We start from the raw sequence: 24,117 nt of genomic DNA, 5'->3' as shown, positions 1-24,117 counted from the left end.
TTTGTCAAGTCATTTATATGTGTATCAATATAGGCCACGCTGTACAATAATCTTAAAGTTTAAACACAAATTCATTCTCGTTGTTTTCATTATATGTTGTTTTCGTCACATTAGCTGCAGCCAGAAGCTGTCGCCATCAGTCAAAATTTGCTCTGGGTACAGCTGACATACTAATACAGTCAATGCAAGAACGAACAAGCTTATGGCATCCTGTACCTATTGATAGTCATTAACAGAGTCATGAATAACTTTCAATACTTTTATTCAGGAATGGCACCTGAACATATGGTAAACTTAATTCAGTGTTTATCATTTGTTTGTGTAAGTGACTGATTTTTATATAAAAAAGAACTATTTGTTATGTTCATTTTAATGAAGGGAAGTCTTCAAGGATGCAAGGTAACGGTTACACGTCCACGTGGACAAAGGGCTATTGCGTCGACCCTTTATTACATGAAGACATTGCATTTTGAAATCACGCACTCACGATTGTAATAAACCGTCACAAATTCGTTTATTTTGTAAACACATGCATCCATATATAATTACTCGATTCGTTGATATATGAGAACGCTTGGGTTGAAATCAATGGAACGAGTGAATTAATTTAATGAGAATCATTACAGTCCCAGTAAATATTCCGTTCTTTAAGGCTACGCGAGCCAATATGGCTTACTTACATGAGTCATTTCGTACCGTATATTTTTTGCTGAGCTTATACGAATGTCTCAAATAGACTCATTTGACTCATCAAACTTATGTGGCATACACTTCTGTGTGTTCATGACTCATCAAAATTATGTGGCATACACTTCTGTGTGTTCATGACTCATCAAACTTATGTGGCATACACTTCTGTGTGTTCATGGCTCATCAAACTTAAGTGGCATACACTTCTGTGTGTTCATGACCCATCAAACTTATGTGGCATACACTTCTGTGTGTTCATGACTCATCAAACTTATGTGGCATACACTTCTGTGTGTTCATGACTCATCAAACTTATGTGGCATACACTTCTGTGTTCTTGACTCATCAAACTTAAGTGGCATACACTTATGTGTGTTCATGGCTCATCAAACTTAAGTTGCATACACAGAAATGATGTTTTTTAAAGTACTACTTACGATATTTGTATTTCGTATTAAGTGATGTAAATGATACTTCCTTAACGGAATCAGTGGCGTGTATGTTAGTGACTCATCTATAAGTGTGTTGTTGTCATGAGTTTCAGTGCTTTTGTCATCATTTTGCTGCCTTTGACATCATTCCTAAAAGTGCTATTTACGTGTACTAGTATATATTTTTTTCTTTGTGGCAAGGTGCAAGCCGAAAATAACGTGCATATATTTAACCACTCGTACGTTGTGCTTAGACTGTGATATGTGTGTATATGTTTAATCTCCGGAGTTTAGAGGAGAATTCCAGTGCTGTACTTATTTACGCTCTTACGTACTTTTTTTTATTTTTGTATTTTTAAGCCATGTAGTTGAAACCTTACACTTTGGTCCATATATATGTAGTGCTGTTTATGGTGAAAGATAGTGGAATGGAAAATGAAACTGGTAAAAAAATATTTGGTGAAAGCTGTAAGCTCTTTAGCTTTCTGTAAAATAAGTTTGTATTATCGTATTCCGAGCAATGTGGAGCAATAATATCTCTTCCAAATATACCTTTTTTGAAAACTCCATGCAGGCGTCTAAATCAACACCACATTTCTCATGATTGGTCGTGTGTGGTTAATGCCTTTAAATAATGTTTAAACATTTCCTTAAAATAATATATACACAAATATTGTATGTCCGAAATTCCTTTTTCAGTAATTTTCCAAAAACACTATTTTGTGTACACGAATCCAAGAATCTTCCAAGTCAAGACAATTGTGTGTTATTTATCATGTATATTAGGTCTTATTTTTTACGAGTATGCTTACTCGAGCAATCTGATATTTTTGGTGCTCCACCTGTTCCCATCACCCCTGTATCTTGTGATGGAGAGCTCCGGTACAGATGCAAGGTCGATTACATATCATGACCATAGGGGTGTTTTAAAACAGGTTGCTTCGTAGAATGTTGTAGTGCTTTTATAATTTTGTTAATATTTTTGCCTCGCAAAATTCCATACTGCCTCAAGCCAAATGTTTCGCCAAATCGCGCGGTAATACATGCAAGGAAAATTGTGAAGATGTTCTCATAGATGTATTTTTACCAACTGGGAATATGTTAGTACTGACAAGATATATAGATTGATCCAACAGGCAACATGTACTGCTCTCCTTGCCGAGCTCTGTATATGCTGTTTAAGGTATACCGCTGTCTTCATGAAAACGCGAGATTGCATGGGATTTTTCGAGGCTTAAATACATGTTTCGATTGCGCATGTGTAGCTCTGGTCATATGTTTATTACTATCTTGTAGAAAAGATAACTCAAGTTATGCACGGCTGGGATGTTTAGAGGGATTGTATCGAGACGAGGAGAGTGTCCGAGAGAAATCCCGATTACACAGAGAATTCAAAGTGCCATAAACAACCGGATCGGTTGAAAGTCGGAACGGATTGCAAAGCAAACGTCCGAAAAAACTGAAATCCGAGTTGTTTGATATATGTATAAGATGTAAAATGAATAATGTATTGTATGTCTATTCTTGAAAACATTCTTTAAAAAAAAAAAATTAAAAAAATCGATTTTTTTTCATGTAAACAAATTTGTTTTGGTTTTATTTTTCCGTCTATGTAAAGACGTGAGAGAGCAGTGAGCATGATTGACTGATTGATCGAAAGGTTGCAATGTTTTAATTTTGTCAGCGATATTCACACATAACATTCAAAGTGGGAAACGGTGTCTTATTCAATGTTGTCAGCTATATTCAAATGAAACACTCTGCTGACATTCAAAGTGGGAAACGGTGTCTTATTCAATGTTGTCAGCTATATTCAAATGAAACACTCTACTTGTCAGCATTCTATATAACATTCTAAGTGGAAAAAACTGAACATCTGGAATAGAACTCTTCTGTCTGTCAAACATCTACCCAGTAATAATCGCATAACTACATGCAGGGCTACACAAGATAGCTATACAGAATCAAATGAGTGATGGCCAACGATACCAATTCAAACATCACGCTTCCAGTCATTTTCATTATTTCTGACGGAACACACGGGGATTGCGGTTAGGAAATGAGACTGAAATAATTAAACCAGGGTATACGAGGTAAGATATAGAAATACATGTAGCCTATAAGGGCAGGAGGCCGTAATCCTCACGGGGTTCAAATCCTGTTCGGGCAGTACATTGCATTTGTCCAGAGCAAGGGAGATCATTCCTAACGTAATCAAATCAAGGGAGGTTATCCACTTTCAGTTTATGCTGACCTACCGCGTGCGTCATCCCCAAACATAGGGACGACCACACTGCCGTCGTTGAAACAGCGACACTTTACAAGGCCATTGTACGTCTCTATATGTTGTTCGCGTGAACGATGATGTCATATAAATATATATATGCCACAGCATTCTACATTTCATTGGCCAGGTAATTGACGTTCTAATTTTTCCAGCACCATTGATTTCTCTAAATGTAAATCATCCATTTTCGTGCATATTGGTCAAACGAAATCTGCCTATTTAGCACATATTGTCCTTTTTCCCGCCGCGTTCAAACAATCAACCAAGAATTTCCCGATAGCACCCACGGTTTGAGGGAGTTCTCTTTCCTGTAGTACTACAACTTGTTGCTTTTTATATTTTGTTGTTTGAAAAAGGCGGTATGTGCGAAAAAGATCAGCCCATGATTGATTCGGGCTACACAACATTTTATCTCGGATTCGCCTCGATTCAGTGGTGTGTAATTCTCGCTAACCATGGTCTAACGTATACATGGACTCCTGTCCTTGAAAGTTTCTAGGCCTCGAGAAATCACACCACGATATCCAACGGCAAAGGCCTAAAAGTATCTCGATATGGCGCTGGAAGCTACGTGTGAAATATTTGCAAAGATTTCTCTGCTGTTAGTGCTCGTGAGGCTTTGGATACAAAACAAGGGAAAGAAGCTCATCCATTAAAATGAACTGTAATTTCCTCTACCATCTGTTATTCATTAACAAAAAGATTAGTTTTGGACATTTAGGTAGTATGAAATTTCTGGTTTATCTTAAACTCATCAAACACAAGGTTGACGACGCGTGGCCATTTTACGCAGTCATACGTCCTATAATAGCACTTGTTTTCTACTAATAGGGCGTGCATATTTGCTTGTCACATGTGCACGTCGGTGAAGTCGACACAGAAGTCGGTGATTTACCGTGGTCTCATCCACTCATAAGAATCGCCATCTATTAAGTAAAGAATTCTTGAGCATGGTGTTTGGCAATCAGATGAATACGAAAGCTCAGAAATAGGTCCTCTTCACTGTTGCAATGTCCCATGCTGCTGTCAGTCTCGTAAGCGGAGGAAACCAACTGAAAGCAGTCTTTCGTAGGTATCTGATCCCCCCACCCCCCATTTTTATGAAGCCTTACATCATACTGGCGAAAGGCAAGTGATCTTTGAAGAGCTTCACGTATTTAACGGGTACACTTATAATGAAATGGTCACCAGGTAAACGCGTTTGTCCGTACTTGAAGAATCTATCTCGCTGGAGTGTTACTATCAACCCAAGGACTGACTGGCTGGAGGCCTTAACCATCACATGCATGCAAATTCTTCAGCACGGCTTGTCCGATGCATACATTTGGTTCAGCACTATTCCCATAACAAGGATTAAAACAAAGTTTTCTTGCATAGGAAACCCGCAGATAACATGAGGAAAACCACACTCATGTTTCCAGTATATATTTCGTCTGTTTGGAAGTACCAACCAACGTCAAATGCTCAAAACGAACTATCGCCCAGAGTTGTGTCCCCTGCACTGCAAAGCATAAGGAAGTGGGCTGAAAACACGTAGCAATTTCCAAGTTAACTCAACGATTCTGATGTTCTTCGCCAGTGGTTGTCATTTTTGGCCCACCTTCAATGATATACGTGAACAACCAATCTGGCAGGTAAATTCGGATTAATTAAATTCTCCATGAAGAAAATGACTATCCCAAAATCTGAGCTTCCACAAGGGTAACTGGGTAGAATACCATAACATGTAGGGCTTGATGCACCTCCGGTGAAAGCTTGAAATCCTTTCAGTAGTACATCACCTTCATGTAGGCCGACGTCACAAGGAGGCACCCGAGACACAGTACATGCTAAAAATTTTACGTCATTGGTCCGTCACTATGGAACCTCGTGAGATGACGTAAGCTTACCGAGCGCTGAGTAGGCTTAGGTTACTCCAGGTGTGTTTCCTAATTTTGATCAAAAGGGCGAAATTCTTAGTTTACCTACTTCGTCGATCTGGCTAAGTTGTTTCTTTTTCGATCACTTGGTTAGCTGTCTGTCACAACGAGGTACACCCAGGAAACATACTGAACGCTAATATTATCACCAGAGTAAATGATTTTCCACAACCCTGGATTCAATGTCAATGCAAATTCATTGTCAAAGGCCGAGAAACACTTGACAGCTTGGATCCGATTTAGGCCACAGTGGCAGATATTCATCCTTGTCTCCATATCTGACAAACTCGTCACACTTGCTCTATCAAAGAGATTCCTGGAAGTCTTCTTTAAAACTCAGCTGAAGTCATCACTTAACAGAACTTACTACAAATACTAAGGATTAGCAACGCTACACAGACGTGGACGAGCCCCTGGAAAATGCATGGAGTGTTTTCCGTTTCACAAGCTGTCCATGAACTATGGAATGCTTCGCAATTGTGTATTTTCATGTGGAATTCTTCAAGACTACGGTACAGTTAATAACCAACTGCATGCTTTTGGTTTCCACACGTTTCAAATTAGCAGATGAGGGTACGCCCAAACAATGAATTGAGGAAAGAAACTTTATTTTTCTCTGTGTGAAAGTAATCAAAGGGCATAATAAGTTACTGCACTTAACTGGATGTCTAAAAACCATTTTCATCAGCAAGCTCTAGACGACTGCAGTTGCTGATGAGCCACTGCAGCAGGCCTTATGAGGCAGGCAAGTTGAGCAGCGGAACCACAAACACTGACGGCTCTCTGCTATATTTTTCATCCACAATCACTGCTTGGCAAAAATGAGTGACACTAAATATATCTGTCAGACCGCTGAGCAGCGAAAAGGCTTGCCATATTTGGGTAAAATCATAATAGATGTAGTTATAGTGGTTGTATACATGAAAACGAAAAACACACTGCCAAAAAGCACGGAACAACGCGTCTTGGTGCCACTGACGAAGATTATACAAAAAGCCACAATTGTTATTATTCTCATTAATATCTATCCATCATAAACGGTTGCCACGTTCACCATGCAGCAATAACAGCTACTGCTACGCCATCTGACTAATGAAACATCTAAGATTTAGCTTATTTTTTTTTTTAAGAACTATCTGGTACACAGTAAATGAACAAAGCCACAGCGGGGGAAATCCGGGCATATATTCAAACACGACAGGCAAACAGACAAACATACGGGTGACCAATGGGAGTGATTTCATACCATGTCTACAAGTCATTTAGTACAGATATTACGACGAATAAAGAAATGGATAGCCCACAGACCCCAACCTTCCACTAAATTACCAAGTTCTTTTATTGTATGTAGTGTTTTCCTTTAATTTCCACAATATGCAATCAGACGAGAGTAGATAAACAGGTTACTTTACTTTCTGCCGAGGCAAGTACTTATTTTTCTCTCTTTTTCACTAGGCAAACAGATAACAGACGTGGTACTATAATCCGAATGTTGACTGTCACTAGACTAAGCTACTACAGAACAGATGGAGGTCTATAAATGTACATATATTTATATATTCAGAGCCCAAGCACATACCTTACTATTAAGATGCTGATACAAAAAGAAAACTTATAACATGTAACATAGAATAAGCACTGGACACTGTTAGGACATGTTCACAAAAAAGTTCTTTCTTCAGCCATTTGATATACGATTCTACCACATGAGTGATAAATGATAAAAAAAAAAAAAAGAAAAAAAAAGCGCACTATGTCCATTCCTTATTGTCAGTTACGTCATTTTTTTTTTTTAAACAGCAATGAATCTAAAAACAGGTATCTGATGTTTGCCACGCCCATACGTCTCTGTCCCGCCTGGGTTCCATCAAGTGCAAGTCACAAATTCGTTCATATTTAAACATTCTGCTCTCCCAGCGTCTCCGGGAAGAATTCTAAAACTTTTTACAAAGCCATCAGCCCAGCAGGCAGAGAAAAATTCAAAAGTCAGCACGAAAGAGGTTAACATCTGTCCACCCAGAGTCCAGGAGGAGAGCAACTGATGAGAATGATGACGTACGCTGAACAGGTCGCAGGTTTCTCACCTGACACTTAAGTAGTTCCCCTCCCAGAGTTCAATCCTGTTACGGTGTGTGTGTTTTACCAAGATGTTGGTTAGTGTACATAGTAAATATGATGACCAGATGACAAGCTGGCTGTTTTTTTTATCTGGGTGTTGGTTACTGCTCAAACACGCTTCTCTCCTCAGTTGTTGTCGGCTTGCTGTTCCGAATCATCATCACCCGGATTATCCGAGGTCCAGAGCTGAGAACAGAAACACACAAACCACATGTTTATTGACCTATTTGACTGAGGACAGAAACACACAAACCGCATGTTTATTGACCTATTTGACTGAGGACAGAAACACACAAATCACATGTTTATTGACCTATTTGACTGAGGACAGAAACACACAAACCACATGTTTATTGACCTATTTGACTGAGGACTGATGCCATACTCAAGAATTTATCACTTACTATGAGAGGGACTGATTAGTTTTACGAGGTGGAGGAAATATCAGTACCAGCTGTAAACGGACCAATTTTTCCTAAAGTGCACACACTTGCATGCCAGGTGGATTTCATAGAATGCAAGATTGCGTAGATGGCCTTACAAGCACTGCTGACAACCCCACTGTAACCAAAGTCCTTACAAACAGATGAAAAACTATAAATTCTCTTTTCAAGGCTGGTATTGAATCCACACAAAGTATGTGCAATAAGTCATGGAAATCCTTACTAAGTACCATAATAGTTATAACATGTGAAGATACACAAAGACTTATCTAAATCATGTTTTGATCCTAGAAATCATTTGCTACACCACTGTGTTCTTATAACAAACCTTCAATGAACACAGGAAAAGTTTGCTCAGGTTTAATGTCATTATTTCAATCATGACAGGGTCTCCTTATAGCTGGTCAGACCCAAGGTGGACATTTGTGGCGGAGTCTCACTGGAACACCACAAAGTTCCACCCAGTCATACTGTAACATGCACACCATCAAAGAAGGAAACCAGAAGTGTAATTTTTAATGACAAAACGATTCAACTGTTGGAGTCAACTTACCGTGAGGTTGTCTCTGAGAAGCTGCATGATCAGCGTGCTATCTTTGTATGATTCATCACTTAATTGGTCTAGTTCTGCGATTGCGTCATCAAATGCCTGTGAAAAACAAAAGCTACATTACACACAATTAACAGCAGTATACATTTCACCGAAGATGAAGGGAATTTGTCGTAATATCCAACATAAACAAGGCATCAGGTCTATCAGTTAATTTTTCATCAATATTGCGTTCTTGTAACCCCTTCATTTCAATATTGGAATCTGCAAGACAAATCCTCGAAAATGTCAATACATCAGCTGAAAGTACAAAAGACCTCTGGCTTTATGTACGAGGGCAATAATTCTTGGCACATAAAAACAGAAACTTGCCCTAATCTACAGTCTACAGAAACCTGATTGAGCTCTACTTTCATCGGCTGGTTGTGCAGGCTCCTTTTACCCTGTAAGGTTCTCTAGATCATTTATGTTCATACAGTCCCCATATTTTCACTGAAGTCTCTGCTGCTTTTTTGTTTAGTTCAAAGAGAAAATTGATGGTCTTGGAAGTTGTGCAACTGAATATTCATGTCCCTTATCTGTCTGAGGACAAGGTTTAAGTAACAAGACCTTTAAAGACTGTTGAAAAACTTCTCACATTACCTTTGACGCAGTACTTACAAATGTTCAACTTCAAACTAAGCACTTAAAAATATTACTCAAAGGGACGTAACTCCTGAACAACTCCAAACTTAGACTAGTTTCTTTGCCAGTTTGTTAAACCCAAAGAAAAAAACCTAAAACTTTACGTGTATGATCCAACCCATTGTAGGTGTTAACTATTTCTTACAACCATCGGTTTCAAAAAATGATACCAAACAACATTTCTAATCAAATGATGTTTGCAGTTGTGATGGATGGCTCACAGTGGTGTCAACTATGTGTAATGTTTAAAAACATGAACTTTGAGAAAACATGCACTGCCAAGATGTCTCATATTTAAATTCTCTGCTTTCTCAGCCTCTGCCTGCTGTTAATCACGGCTACAATCAAAGTACTCACTGAGACATCCAGTATGCGTTAACAATGGAATTTGAATGTTGTATTTGTTGAATTTGATATTGTCTTTGAATCATGTACATTTCATAAGCCTTTCCTCACATCACTGTGTGGTGCAGAAGATTAATGTGGTTTGATTCCTAAGACCAGAGGATTACAGATCTACCAATACAATTTACTGGGAATCCACCTACCTGTTTTGCTAGATGACAAGCTTTATCAGGTGAATTGAGAATTTCATAATAGAATACAGAGAAGTTAAGAGCCAGGCCCAGCCGTATGGGATGTGTGGGAGCCATTTCCACTTTGGCGATATTATAAGCATCCTCATATGCTGCTTGTGAATTTTCAACAACCTCTGCAAACAGAAAATGTAAAGGTGATGTAAATACTCTGCCAAAACTCAGCAGCACCCATGGGCATTTCTTCCTATAAGGCCTCTAGTACCGTCAGGAGTCCCGCTGTTTTCCTAGAATTGAGAGAATGCAAAAAAAAAACACTTTTCTTTTTATCACCACTGTGAATATTAACAGATATGTATACCTGTACCTTAAACTCTACATATGAAGATAATAGCGTAAGGATACATTTTCAAACTACATAACACTGGCTCAAGACACAAAATGACTAAAACAGTTTGTGCTTTATTCATATATCTGTTTATAATCAAAGAGCTAATTTGACAGTTTTAATACCAAACATTTCTGGTCATATCTAACTATTGTGGCTAGGTTTTGACAGCACTGTCTCTTTAAGTAGATCTGTTAGATTACATTTTACTGCCTCAAGACAAAGATCTATGAAGCATAACTAAAAGGAACTGCATTTAAACTTGAATAAAGAATCAAAAGAACTACTTATTTTTGCTTAGCATGTTTGGCAAAACAGTCTACCACAAATACAACAATTTCAGGTTGAGTAAGCCATTCTGCATTTTAGGACAAAATTACTATCAATTGGGTTGATCCACTGAGCAATTAAGTGCAGCCAGTAAGCAAAGGAAGTCAGAAGGGAAACAACACCTCTTTATAGTTACTACTTTACAGTAAATGTCTACACAATTCAGTTGAAAGCCGCTATATGTAGACAAAACTGATATTTTTTTGCAAATATCTGAAGGTTCTTCAACGTTAATCATTATGTCAAAATCACAATGGTTTGATACAGCATAGTTCCGCACTCTGCCCTCAAGAAAGATTTGTGCTACTTAAAAGTGAATCGTGTAGATCACAGCATCTAATCTACTCTTTTGCTTTGTGACACGTGTAAATAAACAGCAACAGCAAAACTGAAAGCACACATCACAGTAAAATACTTCTATGAAGGACAAGTGCAACAATGGCAAAAGACGAACACCTCGGCAAATTACTCTACATGTAAAAGCCAAACACCTGTATCAAGCACATACCCAAAGGTAAATCAAAGAATGAGCTTAGAAGACAAGGTGTCATCTTATTCTGTTTTCTAATAGGTTTGTTTCATTGGCTGAAGTGCTTAACTACAGAGGTGTTTGTACAAATCCCTTGGAGCATTTCATAAATGCTACGTAACATCATATGCACAGGACTACCATGGTGTTGCTTCATTATGACAGATACATGTGCATAACATTTTACATAGCTTTTGTGAAACAGGCTCCTGATCTGTAACTAAAGTTTTTGTGCCAGGGGCCATGGCTTGTCAACAGAATAACTACCAAATTTATAGTAATAAGTATGAAAAGGGAATACATTTACCCTGTTTTTTTCCACCGCTTGTCACCTCTGCTAAATACCTGTAATAGTCACCCTTCATCTTCAAGTAGAACACCCTGCTTTCTACATTAGTAGCTTTTGGAATTAATAAGTTGGCGAGCAGTTTCTGTGGGGAAGAAAAACAAGACAAATGCAGGCATTTTTACCATGTTTCTGGGCTCCGCCAGCCACCTCTGCTAAATACCTGTGATAGTCCCCTTTCATCTTCAGGTAGAAGACTTTACTTTCTATAGAAGAGGCTTTAGGAAGTAAGAACTGGTCTAAAAGACGCTGAGAAAAAGGGCAACGAAGTTAGAACAAATATATTCTGTATGTCATCCATAAAGTACATTTAAAACTTTGTTAACAGTAATCATTTCTAAGACATTACAGCATTGTTGGACACATTGTATGTTCTGCTAAGAGTCTTTGCATCAAATCACCTGCAAACAACAGAAGTGACAAGTGTATTGATGCATGACTGTTGACATATCACATAAAAAAAAATCATTCTTTACAACTGCAATAATCTGGAATTGAAAATAGAATGTTTCCTAAATGTATGTAATCTGAAAGTATTGAAATACGTATTGAAGATGAGAATAAAATGTAACACCAATAATTAGGGGATAAAATTCTATAGTCACATGGACAATGAGGGTCTTCTACAGTAAGCATAAGAGAGAATAGTGTGGGCAGAGGGTGGAGGGACAGGTTCTTGTAGGGCACCTTAGGGTCACTCATTCGTGGAATTGCAAGACAAAAATTGATTTCCTTTGTTACTGACCCATCATAATACACTGGAAAGTCGTGAAGACAAACTATCATGGCTGTACATACAGTTCCGAATGTTACCCTAGGGGGATAATCAGGCACGAATCTTCAGACGGAGCTACATACATATTGTACAGTGTAATGTATCCTTTACAGACTGTCACTCATCCATAAAATCACCAGTTCACACAATACATTATCATACCAACAGCATTATGGGCTAAATTCTTTGCTACATGTCTTCTACTTGTAGATGCCCCCTAAAAAAACCAATACCTGGCAGCCATGTTTAATGACTACAGGATAGGAAGGTCAGGTCATTGGGCTGCACTGTCATAGTCTAATGACTCAAACTGGTTAAACCTCCTGGTCTGTTTTCAGCAACAGGCCATATGTCTACACTCTAAGAGCCAGTGAGGCAGCCACCCACCCCAAAATGTTGCCAAGTCTATCAGTATCTGCACTGGCCCCAGGCAGTATATCAGTACACTACAGTACATGAGCAGCCCGTCCTGCAACCAAGCAAGCAAGAAGGCATGCCCTCCCTCCCTCTCTCCAGTAAGGCCAGTGTGAGCTAAGGCTATAAATAGGCAAGCCATGAGTCACAAGGAGAGCCGTAACCCAACCCCATACCCGCTTTATTCACAACTTATTTCATACTATCAGTTGGGGCTAGGCTGTGCAGTGCGTAGAGAGAGTACACTACACCGTGCAAGCTTGTCACTGGCTCATTCGTATGCATTCCATATCCCTTAATACTTCATCCAATTCTGCCATTCACACCATACCTGAACTCCTAAACCTCTCAAATCTGCTTCTTTTCTTGTAACAGTTGTTGAGGTGTTACCAATCAACAGAAAGTGTAAATTTTACATGTACGTGTGCACGTGTTGTGAAAAATTATGAATACCACATTCTTGATGGTGTTTCCGCACAACGCATTCATCAGACAATGTACCTCTAGACTACGTGAAGCTAAACGCAAGAGCACATGACTAAGACACAGTTTCCACTTTTGTGCTGGTTCTTGCTATCTATTTGTTTTTTATGGTGGGATGCAAGTAGATAGTGACCAGTCAGAAAGGCTTACCTGTATGTGCATGCGTCAGACACAGTTACTTATTGAACAGTATTATTATATCATGTGACATTTAACTTTCAGAGACAAGCCTAACTCTGCAGAAATCAGAAGTCCAACAATCGCAATACAAGGCAACAACCTTAACAGGAACATTTCAAAACTGTAAAAATTTTGAAGACGATCAGTATCCAGCACCAAACCCTACATAGGGCCTATCTATTCATCATCATGGCACTTTCAGTACATCTGCACCTAGAGTCTTTGACAAAATCAGTGAGCTGTAAATTTAATAAAATGACAGTCTTCAGATCTTCGTACACATTGACCTCGTTATGACAAAACTGTAACCCATTTTACACGCACAGTACTCTGTAAAGAGCCAGATGTGGTCATAGTAACTTTGTCAGTCTGTCTTGACCTTTCAGCTACACCACTAAGCAGACTTTTCCCAGCACCCACAGGGCTTACATTAGAGATAGACGTGTCTAAATAAACGGCCTTTTTATCCTTGTTCAAGTGGGAATTTAAAACAAAATATAGTTGAAATGCACAACAGTTCAACTTCTTTTAGCACAGCATCTAGACCGCAGTGAAAATCAAATACAAATGAATGACCTTCACACCCAAAAACAAAATTTGACATATTGTATTTATACAATATGTCTTATTCATTAGGAGTGCCCCTTTAAAATATGGCTTTCAACAGTCTTTGTGTCCTTTGTCCGATGGTGCAAAATTCTTAAAAATACAGCCCCAATAGTTTCAGTTCAATAGTTTGTCATTTGAAATAATATTCTGAACCAGATTTGTTCAATATCATTTTCTTTGATAAAGGCAAATAGCACCATAATTATCTCCCTTGTAAGGAAAGATTAGTCACAGCTGCAAACGGATACATGTATGTGGTGCTAAGCTGAACGGAACTGAACAACACTATTGTTTTTCTATTTTTAAAACAGGATCACAGCAATGTGAAAACATATTAGAGGAAATCATTTTGTTCAGCTCTTGTTTTCCTGTTGAGAAAATTCAGTCAGCATGTTTAATAAAGCTTCATAAAAAAATCTACTAAACTTGTCATTCAAATGAACACTGAGTCATCCCTTCAATCTGAATTTACACAAACATAGCTCTTTACACACAGCCATACCTACATTCACCTGAATAATTAGACTCTAACCATATCCCAGCCAAGGCTATGCACAACCTGAGGATCCTTCCCAAACAACTTCAAGTCCAAAGAATATATTTCATTCTATGCAAAAATTCTCTACAACTGCCCACAATAAGGCTATAAAAAATTCTATCACTTGCTCTTTCACTGACACAGACCTACATGTGCATGATGTTTAACACAGAGCCACTCACTCTAAAGAATAGTATTCCATACAATTCACAAAGAGCTGTCTGAAGACCAGGGTAGATTAACACATGTACATGTGTATGGCTCTTCACATTTTGTAGGAGATTTTGTAACTAATGAACCATTTAAATGTAAGCCCATTTAACACCACTATATAAAGTCCTCTGCTTGAAATCTTTTCAAGCCTTTAGTTTTCATGTAAAAAAAGAAAGGCTGGCCAGTTTTAGCACCAATTTAGGCCAATAAATTAACATTACCAATGTCTTACTGCGCATTAATCAATGCAAGAAATGACACTGCATTTGGCGGATGATACATGAACTTGTGATTTTGAAAATGCTGAAGAAGATTTGGAGATACTGACTGTAAATGCAGAGTTTGAACCAGAGGTCGAGAACGCACACCTACCTTACTGTTTAGCACTTAATTTGTTAAGCATGGAATCAATGATGCACATTGCATCAATATCATCAAAGGAAACAGGCATTTCAAAGCCCAAGAGAGTCTGGTTCTGAACATGAATAACAACGCCTACACGTTTTACATGTCCACAAACATGTCCACTATCAATCAGACCACTAGATCATTATCCTCGAAGCACAGATTAGCAAGACATGCATTAGTCATCATCAACACCACTTCAGCTGAGAGCATGGGCCTGAACAGGATGGCAGGTGTGAGGGAATACATTAGAGCTAACATTCAGGATTACACTCACTAATTAAGGGCAGTGTGTAATTCAAGCTGCACTTGCAATGAACCCTGGTGTCACAGGCTTGCAGTTAGTGTTCAGACACAGTTTCATTCACGACCTCACAAGGAAAGCCAGGATGATCAATTCTACCACAGGCGAGCATGGAATGACACACTCACTCTAATATAGTGGGTAAATGTCTACACCTGAATATCTCAGCCCAGCCCTGTCTTCACATCAAGAAAGGTGAACAACGGAATCAAGATTCTCACTTTGTCCCTTTCATTCCAGTCCCAATGAAGTGACCTCTGGGACACCTACCAACAATAAAATGGCAACATTTACAGTGTTGTGATACATGTGGTGCCACATTCTTCAACACAGGGGAAAACTGGGTCTTCCATGTAGTTCTAATGTGTTGTGATAGAGCTGCAGAAGTCGCTTTCTTAAGCATCTTCTTTACAGCTACGTTGTAGAATACGTTCCAGTCTTTATAAATGAGCTATCAACAGATAATTTTGAAGCGGACAACAAACGAAGCCACTGATAGGTTCATAATTCCAATACGTATGCTTTCAGTCATACGAGCCATATCCATGGCTAGACATTTTTTTTGGAAGGTGCTGCACCCATATGCCCCCATCCCTAAAATGAGCACCTTGCCACTTTTGTGTCAGACACATTAATAGATAGGCACTGGAAATTTCCACTCCCCCATTTTTTTTGAGCAATGTCCCTTTGCACCCTGCCACTTTTAGAGTTTTACCTGGGGGTCTGCCGGTCTATGCCAAGCACAAAGAGTTTTCAGGACATAACACAAGAAAAGAATTGTCTAATTCTTGGATGGCTAAAACATTGTATCACCTTACATAAAGCAAAGTATTAAAATAAAAATTTGATAATATAGCAATAAAATGTCCAGAATTACCGAACTTTGACAGCCTTACAAGCATCAAGGCAAACAGGTTAGTCTGGTGGGGGATGGGTCATTTCACATTTATAGCTGAAGTCGACACTACAGCCAGAGAAATGGGGTCAAATCTGCCTCATTCAAGTGTGTTAGCCCAGGGACACATGACAGGGTGAGGATTTCATTTCCTGGTTGACACAAGGTGCAGCTGATTCAGAGGGAGATCCTCACACAACCAGCCAGTTTAACATCCCGAACTGAGCAGGCTTGAGCACAACATTATGGAGCTATAAGGAGAAACTGTACTACATGTTGTTTAACATGTAGTACATTCATGTTAAACAAGCCTGAGTAATACAATCCTGAAGGACGTGGAAAAAACATACAGAAATAGTCAAATTTATCCTTACACATTACCGCTGCTTCATTGGCAAAGCAATTTTGACAATTTGACACTGCACTGACTTGAGTTTTCGGCAATACAACTGGCAAGTGTGACTTGGTCCGAGAAAAATTACGGAAATAACAGAAAAGACAAAATTGAAAGGAAATACATAGCAGAAGCGAGAACTCTTAGAATGGATTAAATTACTGGTTTTTGTAATGTATGTACTTGTTAAGCAGAATTCTAGCACACAAAACAGCCCAATGTATCACCTTTACATACATGTATGTAGGTCAGCACAGGAAAATGAACTTTGGTTGTGTCCTATGAAAGACATACTAATGCCTAAAATCAATAGCTTGACTAAAGTTTAAGAATCAAACAAAAAAAATTTCTTGAGAATCAGGACCACCAAATCTAAGTTGCATCCAACACTACTGCATAAATGTTGTAGTTTCAGACTAACCTTGAAGGGGAATCTCCATTTTGAAATTTCCCAGATGCACAAAACTAGGGCGTGAACTATACTCCTTCCTAGTCATTAACAGGATTTAGAAGGGCTGTATGTATGAATCAGGAGGTTAGCCAGAAATGTGGAAGAGGTTGTCCAAACAGCTCTTTTTGTTGCTCTTTTGTTAAAGGAGGGTGTCCAGATTTCATTTTCTCCTATCTCTTAAAAAGTTAAAATTGCTGAAAACAGGGTGTCCAAATAGCACCAGTTCTCTATTTCACTCGTGGATGGGTAGCTGGCTACCCCTATGGTCTGAACAGTGATTTACATCATGCCCGAAAATGTCAACCTCTCATCACCTTCCAAGTATGCAAAAGAAGTATGCTTGAAATCATACATGATACAATCCTACAGGTATGATGAGTGTCATACTTATGTACACTCCTATGGTGAAGACATTCTAATGGCCACACTTAACTGAGTTCATCAAGTAAGAATGTCGTCCTGCTTCAGCGCATATCAACATTAATAACATCGCTGAATAGTGTCATTTGTCATGATACTGTTTTATGACCTTCAGTCAAAAGGTCACGCAAGGGCAAAAATCTTATCTGAAATGAAGCAGCGGAATAATTACATGCATGGGAAATCACAGGATTCGGAACTTCTAAGAAATGAATACTGCACAACTATTACATTACCTTTCACATACAAGAATGTTTCACACCAGACATTTGATCACCTGAATGACTACTGAACATACATTTGTGACAAGCATACATGTACGATCTGACCTATGATAGGACTACATGCTGGCAAGCTTAGCTTCTCGAATAACCTTTTCATACCATATCCGGGACCACAGCAATGGATAGGGGGCATCATGAAGGCAAATGACCATTACTGACAAGTGTACAATAATTTGTTCCTAGATGTTAGAATGCAATCCTATATTATGAAACCACACCAAACCTCCGGGAAAAAAAATAAACATAAACTCCAATATTCCACACCATTAAAACAAAACCTCCAATATTCTAAACCATTAAAACAAAATGCATTACAATAACAAAAATGGGCAAATTTATGCTCAAATTTCACCCATGTGAGCTTAAGATGTTCTCATTGCAGAGAGGGAGAGAACATGGGACCACTGCTACAGGTTTAGGGCAAGATGAACTCTATTTGTACACTATTTTTAACCGGGACGGGAAGGTTCACCAGATGGATAACCTCTCATGGGCATCCATTTGGTTAAACTCACTAGCAGGTTCATATTTACTATCAGATTCCGCTTTGTTTTAGTGAGGTTTTGCTTCTATAACACACCAGTACAACAGGTACTTTTTACATTTTTTTAACCAGGAAGTTCCAAGAAACTTAACATGCTCTAGTAAACCCTACACTCCCTTAACAGTCTCTCCCTTTCTCTGCACTGCTCTACACGTTCTTCTGATCTTTGATGGTTCACAAGGCCAACATCTATCCATTTTTTCCCCCCATCATGTTTCTTGACACAATTTTTCCTGAATGGCCTGTATTCAAATACATCAATGACCTGAACTAAACTGTATTACACGTATTTTAACGATGTCTTAATTCTGCCCATTTAATACATGGCTATAAAGATCAACTGGAACTTTTCATCCTGGATTAGGACAAGTTGATTCCAACCTGCACATCGACTACTTTAAACACAGGAATATATTTTTTTCCCTCCTAACCAACTGGAACAGTCTAGCACCTTGGGATCAATTCAATGTTACATCTTATGAATGTGAACTGGCAATCCCGGTGGGTGAAAATCAATGGCACATATATTTCCTCCAAACATTCAGCTGTTAAATGGGAGTTACTATATTCACGTGTAATATTACCACAAAGCGTCCCCATCTCCACTTACATTATCCATAGCCTAAGGCAGCGATTTCCACCACAGCGTCCTTAGCATCAAATCTGACTGCCATTGATTACTTCCAAAGGCCCACTTACTTCCAGCTACCTGTCAATACCATGTTATGTGTCTAGGCTTGCTTCTGAAGGATTTTCATAACCCATCACAACAGAAGCTCTCACCTACCAATAGCCTACAGAAATGGATGGGACCAATTCCAATTCATATCACCAATTCCTCTCTAAACATAAAACCCACGATAAATGTAAGAGGTATCCCACACTAACTTACTGCAGCCTTCAGGGTCAGCATATGCACCGTGGCAAGTGTTCATACAACATGAAAATCCTCTTACTATTTGATGTTTATCTTTGTTGTGGTCTTTAAAAGACTGATGCAAACCCATGCAGACATCAGAACAGCTTGCTCATTTAGTACAATAGAAACAAAACCTTTAATTAGTTGCCTTAAAATATTTTCATACCTATTGCAATGCAACAATAAACAGACGCTTAATCAAGTTTTAATTGGAAAGAATAGTTAGATGTGTTTGGTAAAATGTGTATTGATGGAAGACAATTTACGCTGAACAGTTGGCAGAAACAACAGGAATTGAGTAAAATGAATCCCTCACCAAGGAACAAACCAGTCTTGAACGAAAGAATCCAATGTCTGATTGTAATTGGAGCATCAGACTGGACGGAAGATGACCACAGAGTGACTCCTTGGTGACACATCATGGAAGTCATGGGCAAAGAGCCACCTGCCATTTTGAAGCATCAAACCGCCCTCTGTGACATATAGGTGGCTGCAGGCCCTGGTGCAAGCATCTCAAGTCCCACCATTATCAGTTCGACATCTGTATTGATTTTCACATAGCTTAATGAACACTGTTGTCGGAGCTCTGCAGCATGTACATGCACAGCCACTGCCCTTTGTTACTTACATGTACACAGCCAAAATGGAGCATCAAATACTGTAAAAACCTTTTTGCAGCATCATAAATATAATGTTAAACTGGAAAACCAACAGGAAGTGGAGGTATTACCCAGCAATCAATTTTGTAATTTGCTCATCAAAAAAGATTGTCAAACCGTGTATAATTTGCTCAGAGGATATTCAGACCGCGCATGGGTACCCATTGGCATAAGTGTGAATGCATTGTTTTATCACACAGCTTTGTAAAACATGTGACCCAATAATGCACTAAAAAATAGTTCCATTCAAAAAATTGGCCATCCAAAATCCACTGATTTAAAAGAACTCTTTGTAAACTAACAAACGTATGGAAACGTTTTTAGTTCAATAGTAGGACTGCAAGCTGAACTCTTCGGCTAAGCTCCTACTTGAACCAGTGCCATTTTCACAAGTAGTTCAATTCACTTTAATGAAGGCTTTAGGCTTGACTTTCTCACCTAGAAGAGACACTAAATAGCACCACCGGGTTTCACTGCACAGGAGTGCAGACTATCCCACACCCTGTAGACAAATACATTATAACTTATTGCCTCACACAATCCAGTTGCTTCACTTCACAGGTGTTAGACATAACAACTCACAAATGATTAAAACAATTTAAGCTCTGTTCATGACCTATTAAACCTGCCCACAAATGCAAATTTGGAGAAATTGTTCTTACTATCATCTGCAGATATTTGCATATGCCGTTTATCTCTATACGAGTAATGAAGATATTAGAACACAAATAGGGCTAGAAAGAAGATCCCTCTCCCATGTTCCCAAATGAATTCTACAGCTGACATTTCAAGTCACACCGCTTAAGCTCAACTTATTGTTATCTAATTGTAATACTGAAGACTGTGCGTTAATAAGAATACATTAGACCGTGGCTTCATCCCTGGAAATGCCTGTGGTCAACTGTCCAATCAACCCCTGTCCAGTTTTAAGAGGAAACATTAGCACATTTTGTCAAATCATGTACATGTACCAGTTTGACAGACTCAAACTAAAGCTTGTCTCTTGAATTCTGCTTGTCTGAATCAGCCTTGAATAACGTTTTTGTTTGAATCAAGTTTTACATGTTTAGGTGTAAAATCATATTAATTGCATTATATGACCAGTATCACAGTATTAGCTATTCACAACAGTGAAGAAAGCCATTAACCATACAGCAGTATTACATTTATTACTATAAATCTATAGTGCTGATTTCAACAGCTAGACTGAATGAATTACCTCCCCTGAGCAAAATATTAAATGCTGAACTCTTGATTAACCGCACGCTGTCTGAAACAATTTTCCACTTCTGCACACTTCCTTGGCACACATTTCCTTACAAACAAAAATTCGGAGTAGAGATGTAACAGAATGAACTTTGCACAAACACAGAAAATTAATATTTCATGACTTTCAAATAAATTATGAATACAAATGAAAGACAAAAAGCAACAACTCAAACTTGTGACATCTGATTTACTCTTCACCTTCATCTCATTAACTTTTGCCCTCTGTTTTCTGCTAAAACAAACTTTTCACCAGCATGAGATAAAAGTTTTTTACAGATCAACGAATTCCATCTAAAAGCTGAGTAATTTGACTGCTATCCCCTGTTTCTCGTCTTACATAATCCATAAAATGTCATCTGCAAGCTATCTGATCAACAGCAACTAAATGAACTTCACACACATATTACTAGCATTTATATCTCAAAAATAAGTTTCCTGTGTTTAAAATTAACTGAAGATGAGTGTACAGTGGATACATTACAGGATGAGCAAGCACAAAAATGAACAGAGCAGTCAGACAATCGTAACCCAAGTGTCAAGAGGGCGAGGTTCATGGCCAAATCAGATCCCTAAAAAGCTTCAATTGTGAAATGATTCGACATCTGTGCAACTCTTTTGTCAACACAGAGTAAAGTACCACAAGAAAATGACCAGAGGAAAGTGTGTAAGGTAAGATATTATGATAATGACCTTGGCTGCGGTATCACTTCCTATTAGCCTCAGCCTACGCTGACCCGTGGACTACTTGCACCCAACGTCCTACAGGCTTACACACGTTTTGTAAGCAGTAACGTGATAGATCCAGCGACATGATAAAATAAATCGCCTTAACACCTTTACTGCACACTCTGATTGACACATACACTGCACAACTGTTTGTTTCAACCATTAACGATTAGATATGAAGAACTGGAAGAAGAATGTGGACAAAAAAAAAAGGAGAGTCATGCCGGTTTGGGGAGGGGTTACACCTGCCATTCTCTTACCAGTACAGCTTGGCAGATGTCTTTCAGTTCCCCTTCGACCTTCTGCCGATATTCACTTGCCATCTTCTGTTTCTTTTCGCTTGAATCTGCCGTCTTGGACTCGATACTGGAGATGACTCTCCACGATGAACGGCGAGCCCCTACCACATTTTTGTACGCTACTGACAGCAGATTCCGCTCCTCGTTGTTCAGCTCAATCTCTAACTCCGTCAGCTCTTTCATCGCTGTCGACATGTCATCGTACCGTTCGGCTTGTTCAGCCAGCTTAGCTTTCTGAACCAATTCTGCCTTCTTTTCCTCCAAGGCCTTAGTATCCTTGGCCGAAGCATCCATTTTGGACCTAAAAACGCAAAATTAAACTGGTATATCGAGCTGCACGGGAGCACTGAACACTTCCACAAAATGGCGGAAGCTAGGGTACAGTCACCAGGTTAGTGACATCATTTATTACTGCGCCCTAACAATCTCCGACAAACACAGTGATTACACAAACGGATCAGCAAATTCAGTCATAGAAATAAAACCAATAAAATCCGTCCATAATTACCTTATTTACTGTGGCTATGTACAGGGGAGAAACAAATAAAATTCTATCGGTACTAGTTGGTCGCTGCCTGTGTGCTCCAGCCCGGTAAATTCAGACCTATGGCTATTCCAGAAACCTTCTGCGGGGATGCCCTTTAGATTGACACGGGAGACATTTACGTCACGCCGTTGCCATGGTGGCACTAGGCGGCATGCTCATGGTCGGGGAGACGTTTTTCCTGTTCTAAGGCAGCAAGCCTTGCGCTTATCGCACCAGTCGAAACAAACTGAATTATAATTTTTCGCTTGATCGTTGGACGCAGCACGAAAATTATATGTGCGGCCGAAATGGGTCGTCTGATTATGATTAAGCAGTGCTAATATAAAACAGAGTATGCATGAAGTCTGGAAAATCACAAAAGCAGCATAGTGGGCGTGTCTTACTAGCTCGTCTCTCGTTACACGTACTTCCGTGTTACTCAACACCGTCATGGCAACAAAATGTATCGGATTGGAAAATCCATTATTGCAAACAAGGAAGTCCATAATCACGCTAAGAATCACCGAAGTTATTTCCACAATCTATGTCTGAGTATCACTTCAGGTGCTCAAGGGTCCAGTTACAGACTGAGGACTAAACAACGCTTATTCATTAGAAATCTTACCATTCAAGTATACCTGTGGGCTTAGATACTCGGTAATACTGATTGCTGAGTTATCGTCGAGTATTGAAGTTTGTTACCGTACCAAATGTGTTAAAAAAAAAAAAACAACATTAAACAACAACAATGAAACATAACAACACTCCTCTCCGTAAAAAGAAAAAAAAGTCCAACCCCAAAGCATAGTGACTAGATTCGAACTCCAAGCTGATTAATTATTATTTCTGCACGTCTTTGTGGTTGTTTTGTTCGATTGGGGTTTAACGTCCATGTCTTTGTGTAAGAGAGGTTTGCCACATTTTTGTTCTGTATTAATTGGGCCTACAGTAAGGATACCACACAGAGCCCTGCTGATGCACATGTATCATTCTGTCTTATTTACATGGCGTGTAAATGTTGATTTCATATTGTCATACATGAATATATATATATATATATATATATATATATATATATATATATATATATATATATATATATATATATATATATATATATATATATATTCATATATGACTATAATATATTTTCAAAACTAAAAGACTGCTTAAAAAGAAATAGATTCCCAATTTCGCAAACTCTTCATTTCGTTGAAAAAAATGAATAAAAAAGGGAGCTGTTTTGCTATATATATACTATTTTTTGCCATTTTCTAAATCAGTTACAATGTACCTTTAAGCTAAAAGAATAAATCAACCTATTTATGTAAAGTTTTGTAAATTATAATTCTCACAGAAAGCATCAACTGGTGTTTTATTTTGACAGGCCTGAGCAAAACCTTGTTTTCAATGTGTCTTAAATTGTATGTATACTCCTAACGATTCTGTAGTGCTGTATTGGAGAAGGCTGCACAAGCAGTGGTTCATAAGCAAACATTATAGCAGAATGCAGTAAACATTTAGCACAGGGTGGTATTTTCACAGGTGGCGATCCCCTA

The 24,117-nt window shown here is 38.6% G+C and overlaps 1 protein-coding gene across 2 annotated transcripts; it reads right to left on the bottom strand.

Moving 5' to 3' along the window:
• Positions 1-5,918: 5,918 nt before the first annotated feature.
• On the bottom strand, positions 5,919-22,677 carry LOC135464073 (14-3-3 protein zeta-like). 2 transcript variants are annotated; one of them, XM_064741558.1, is made up of 6 exons: positions 22,541-22,677; positions 21,994-22,333; positions 11,377-11,500; positions 9,671-9,834; positions 8,442-8,537; positions 5,919-7,631 (listed from the first exon to the last, which is right to left on the bottom strand). In XM_064741558.1, the coding sequence occupies exons 2-6, from the start codon at positions 22,324-22,326 to the stop codon at positions 7,572-7,574; spliced, it is 777 nt and encodes a 258-aa protein (XP_064597628.1). In that variant the 5' UTR covers positions 22,327-22,333; positions 22,541-22,677; the 3' UTR covers positions 5,919-7,571. The 2 variants fall into 2 exon arrangements, with proteins under 2 accessions (XP_064597628.1, XP_064597627.1); XM_064741557.1 differs by lacking the exon at positions 11,377-11,500 and adding an exon at positions 11,213-11,336.
• Positions 22,678-24,117: the final 1,440 nt, after the last annotated feature.

Source organism: Liolophura sinensis, chromosome 3, assembly GCF_032854445.1.
Source record: "Liolophura sinensis isolate JHLJ2023 chromosome 3, CUHK_Ljap_v2, whole genome shotgun sequence".
Taxonomy (NCBI): Eukaryota; Metazoa; Mollusca; class Polyplacophora; order Chitonida; family Chitonidae; genus Liolophura; species Liolophura sinensis.
The sequence above is the reverse complement of the archived record's forward strand: the minus strand, read 5'-3'. Positions and strand labels throughout refer to the sequence as shown.

What these genes read in the sequence shown, in the direction of transcription:
- LOC135464073 (XM_064741558.1), bottom strand. Translation starts at nt 22,326, where the DNA reads ATGGATGCTTCGGCCAAGGATACTAAGGCCTTGGAGGAAAAGAAGGCA. An exon ending in ACATCTGCCAAGCTGTACTG is followed by an intron (nt 11,501 to 21,993) that starts GTAAGAGAATGG and finishes CCTTTTTCTCAG; the next exon opens with CGTCTTTTAGACCAGTTCTT. An exon ending in TTCTCAGAGACAACCTCACG is followed by an intron (nt 7,632 to 8,441) that starts GTAAGTTGACTC and finishes TTCTGTTCTCAG; the next exon opens with CTCTGGACCTCGGATAATCC.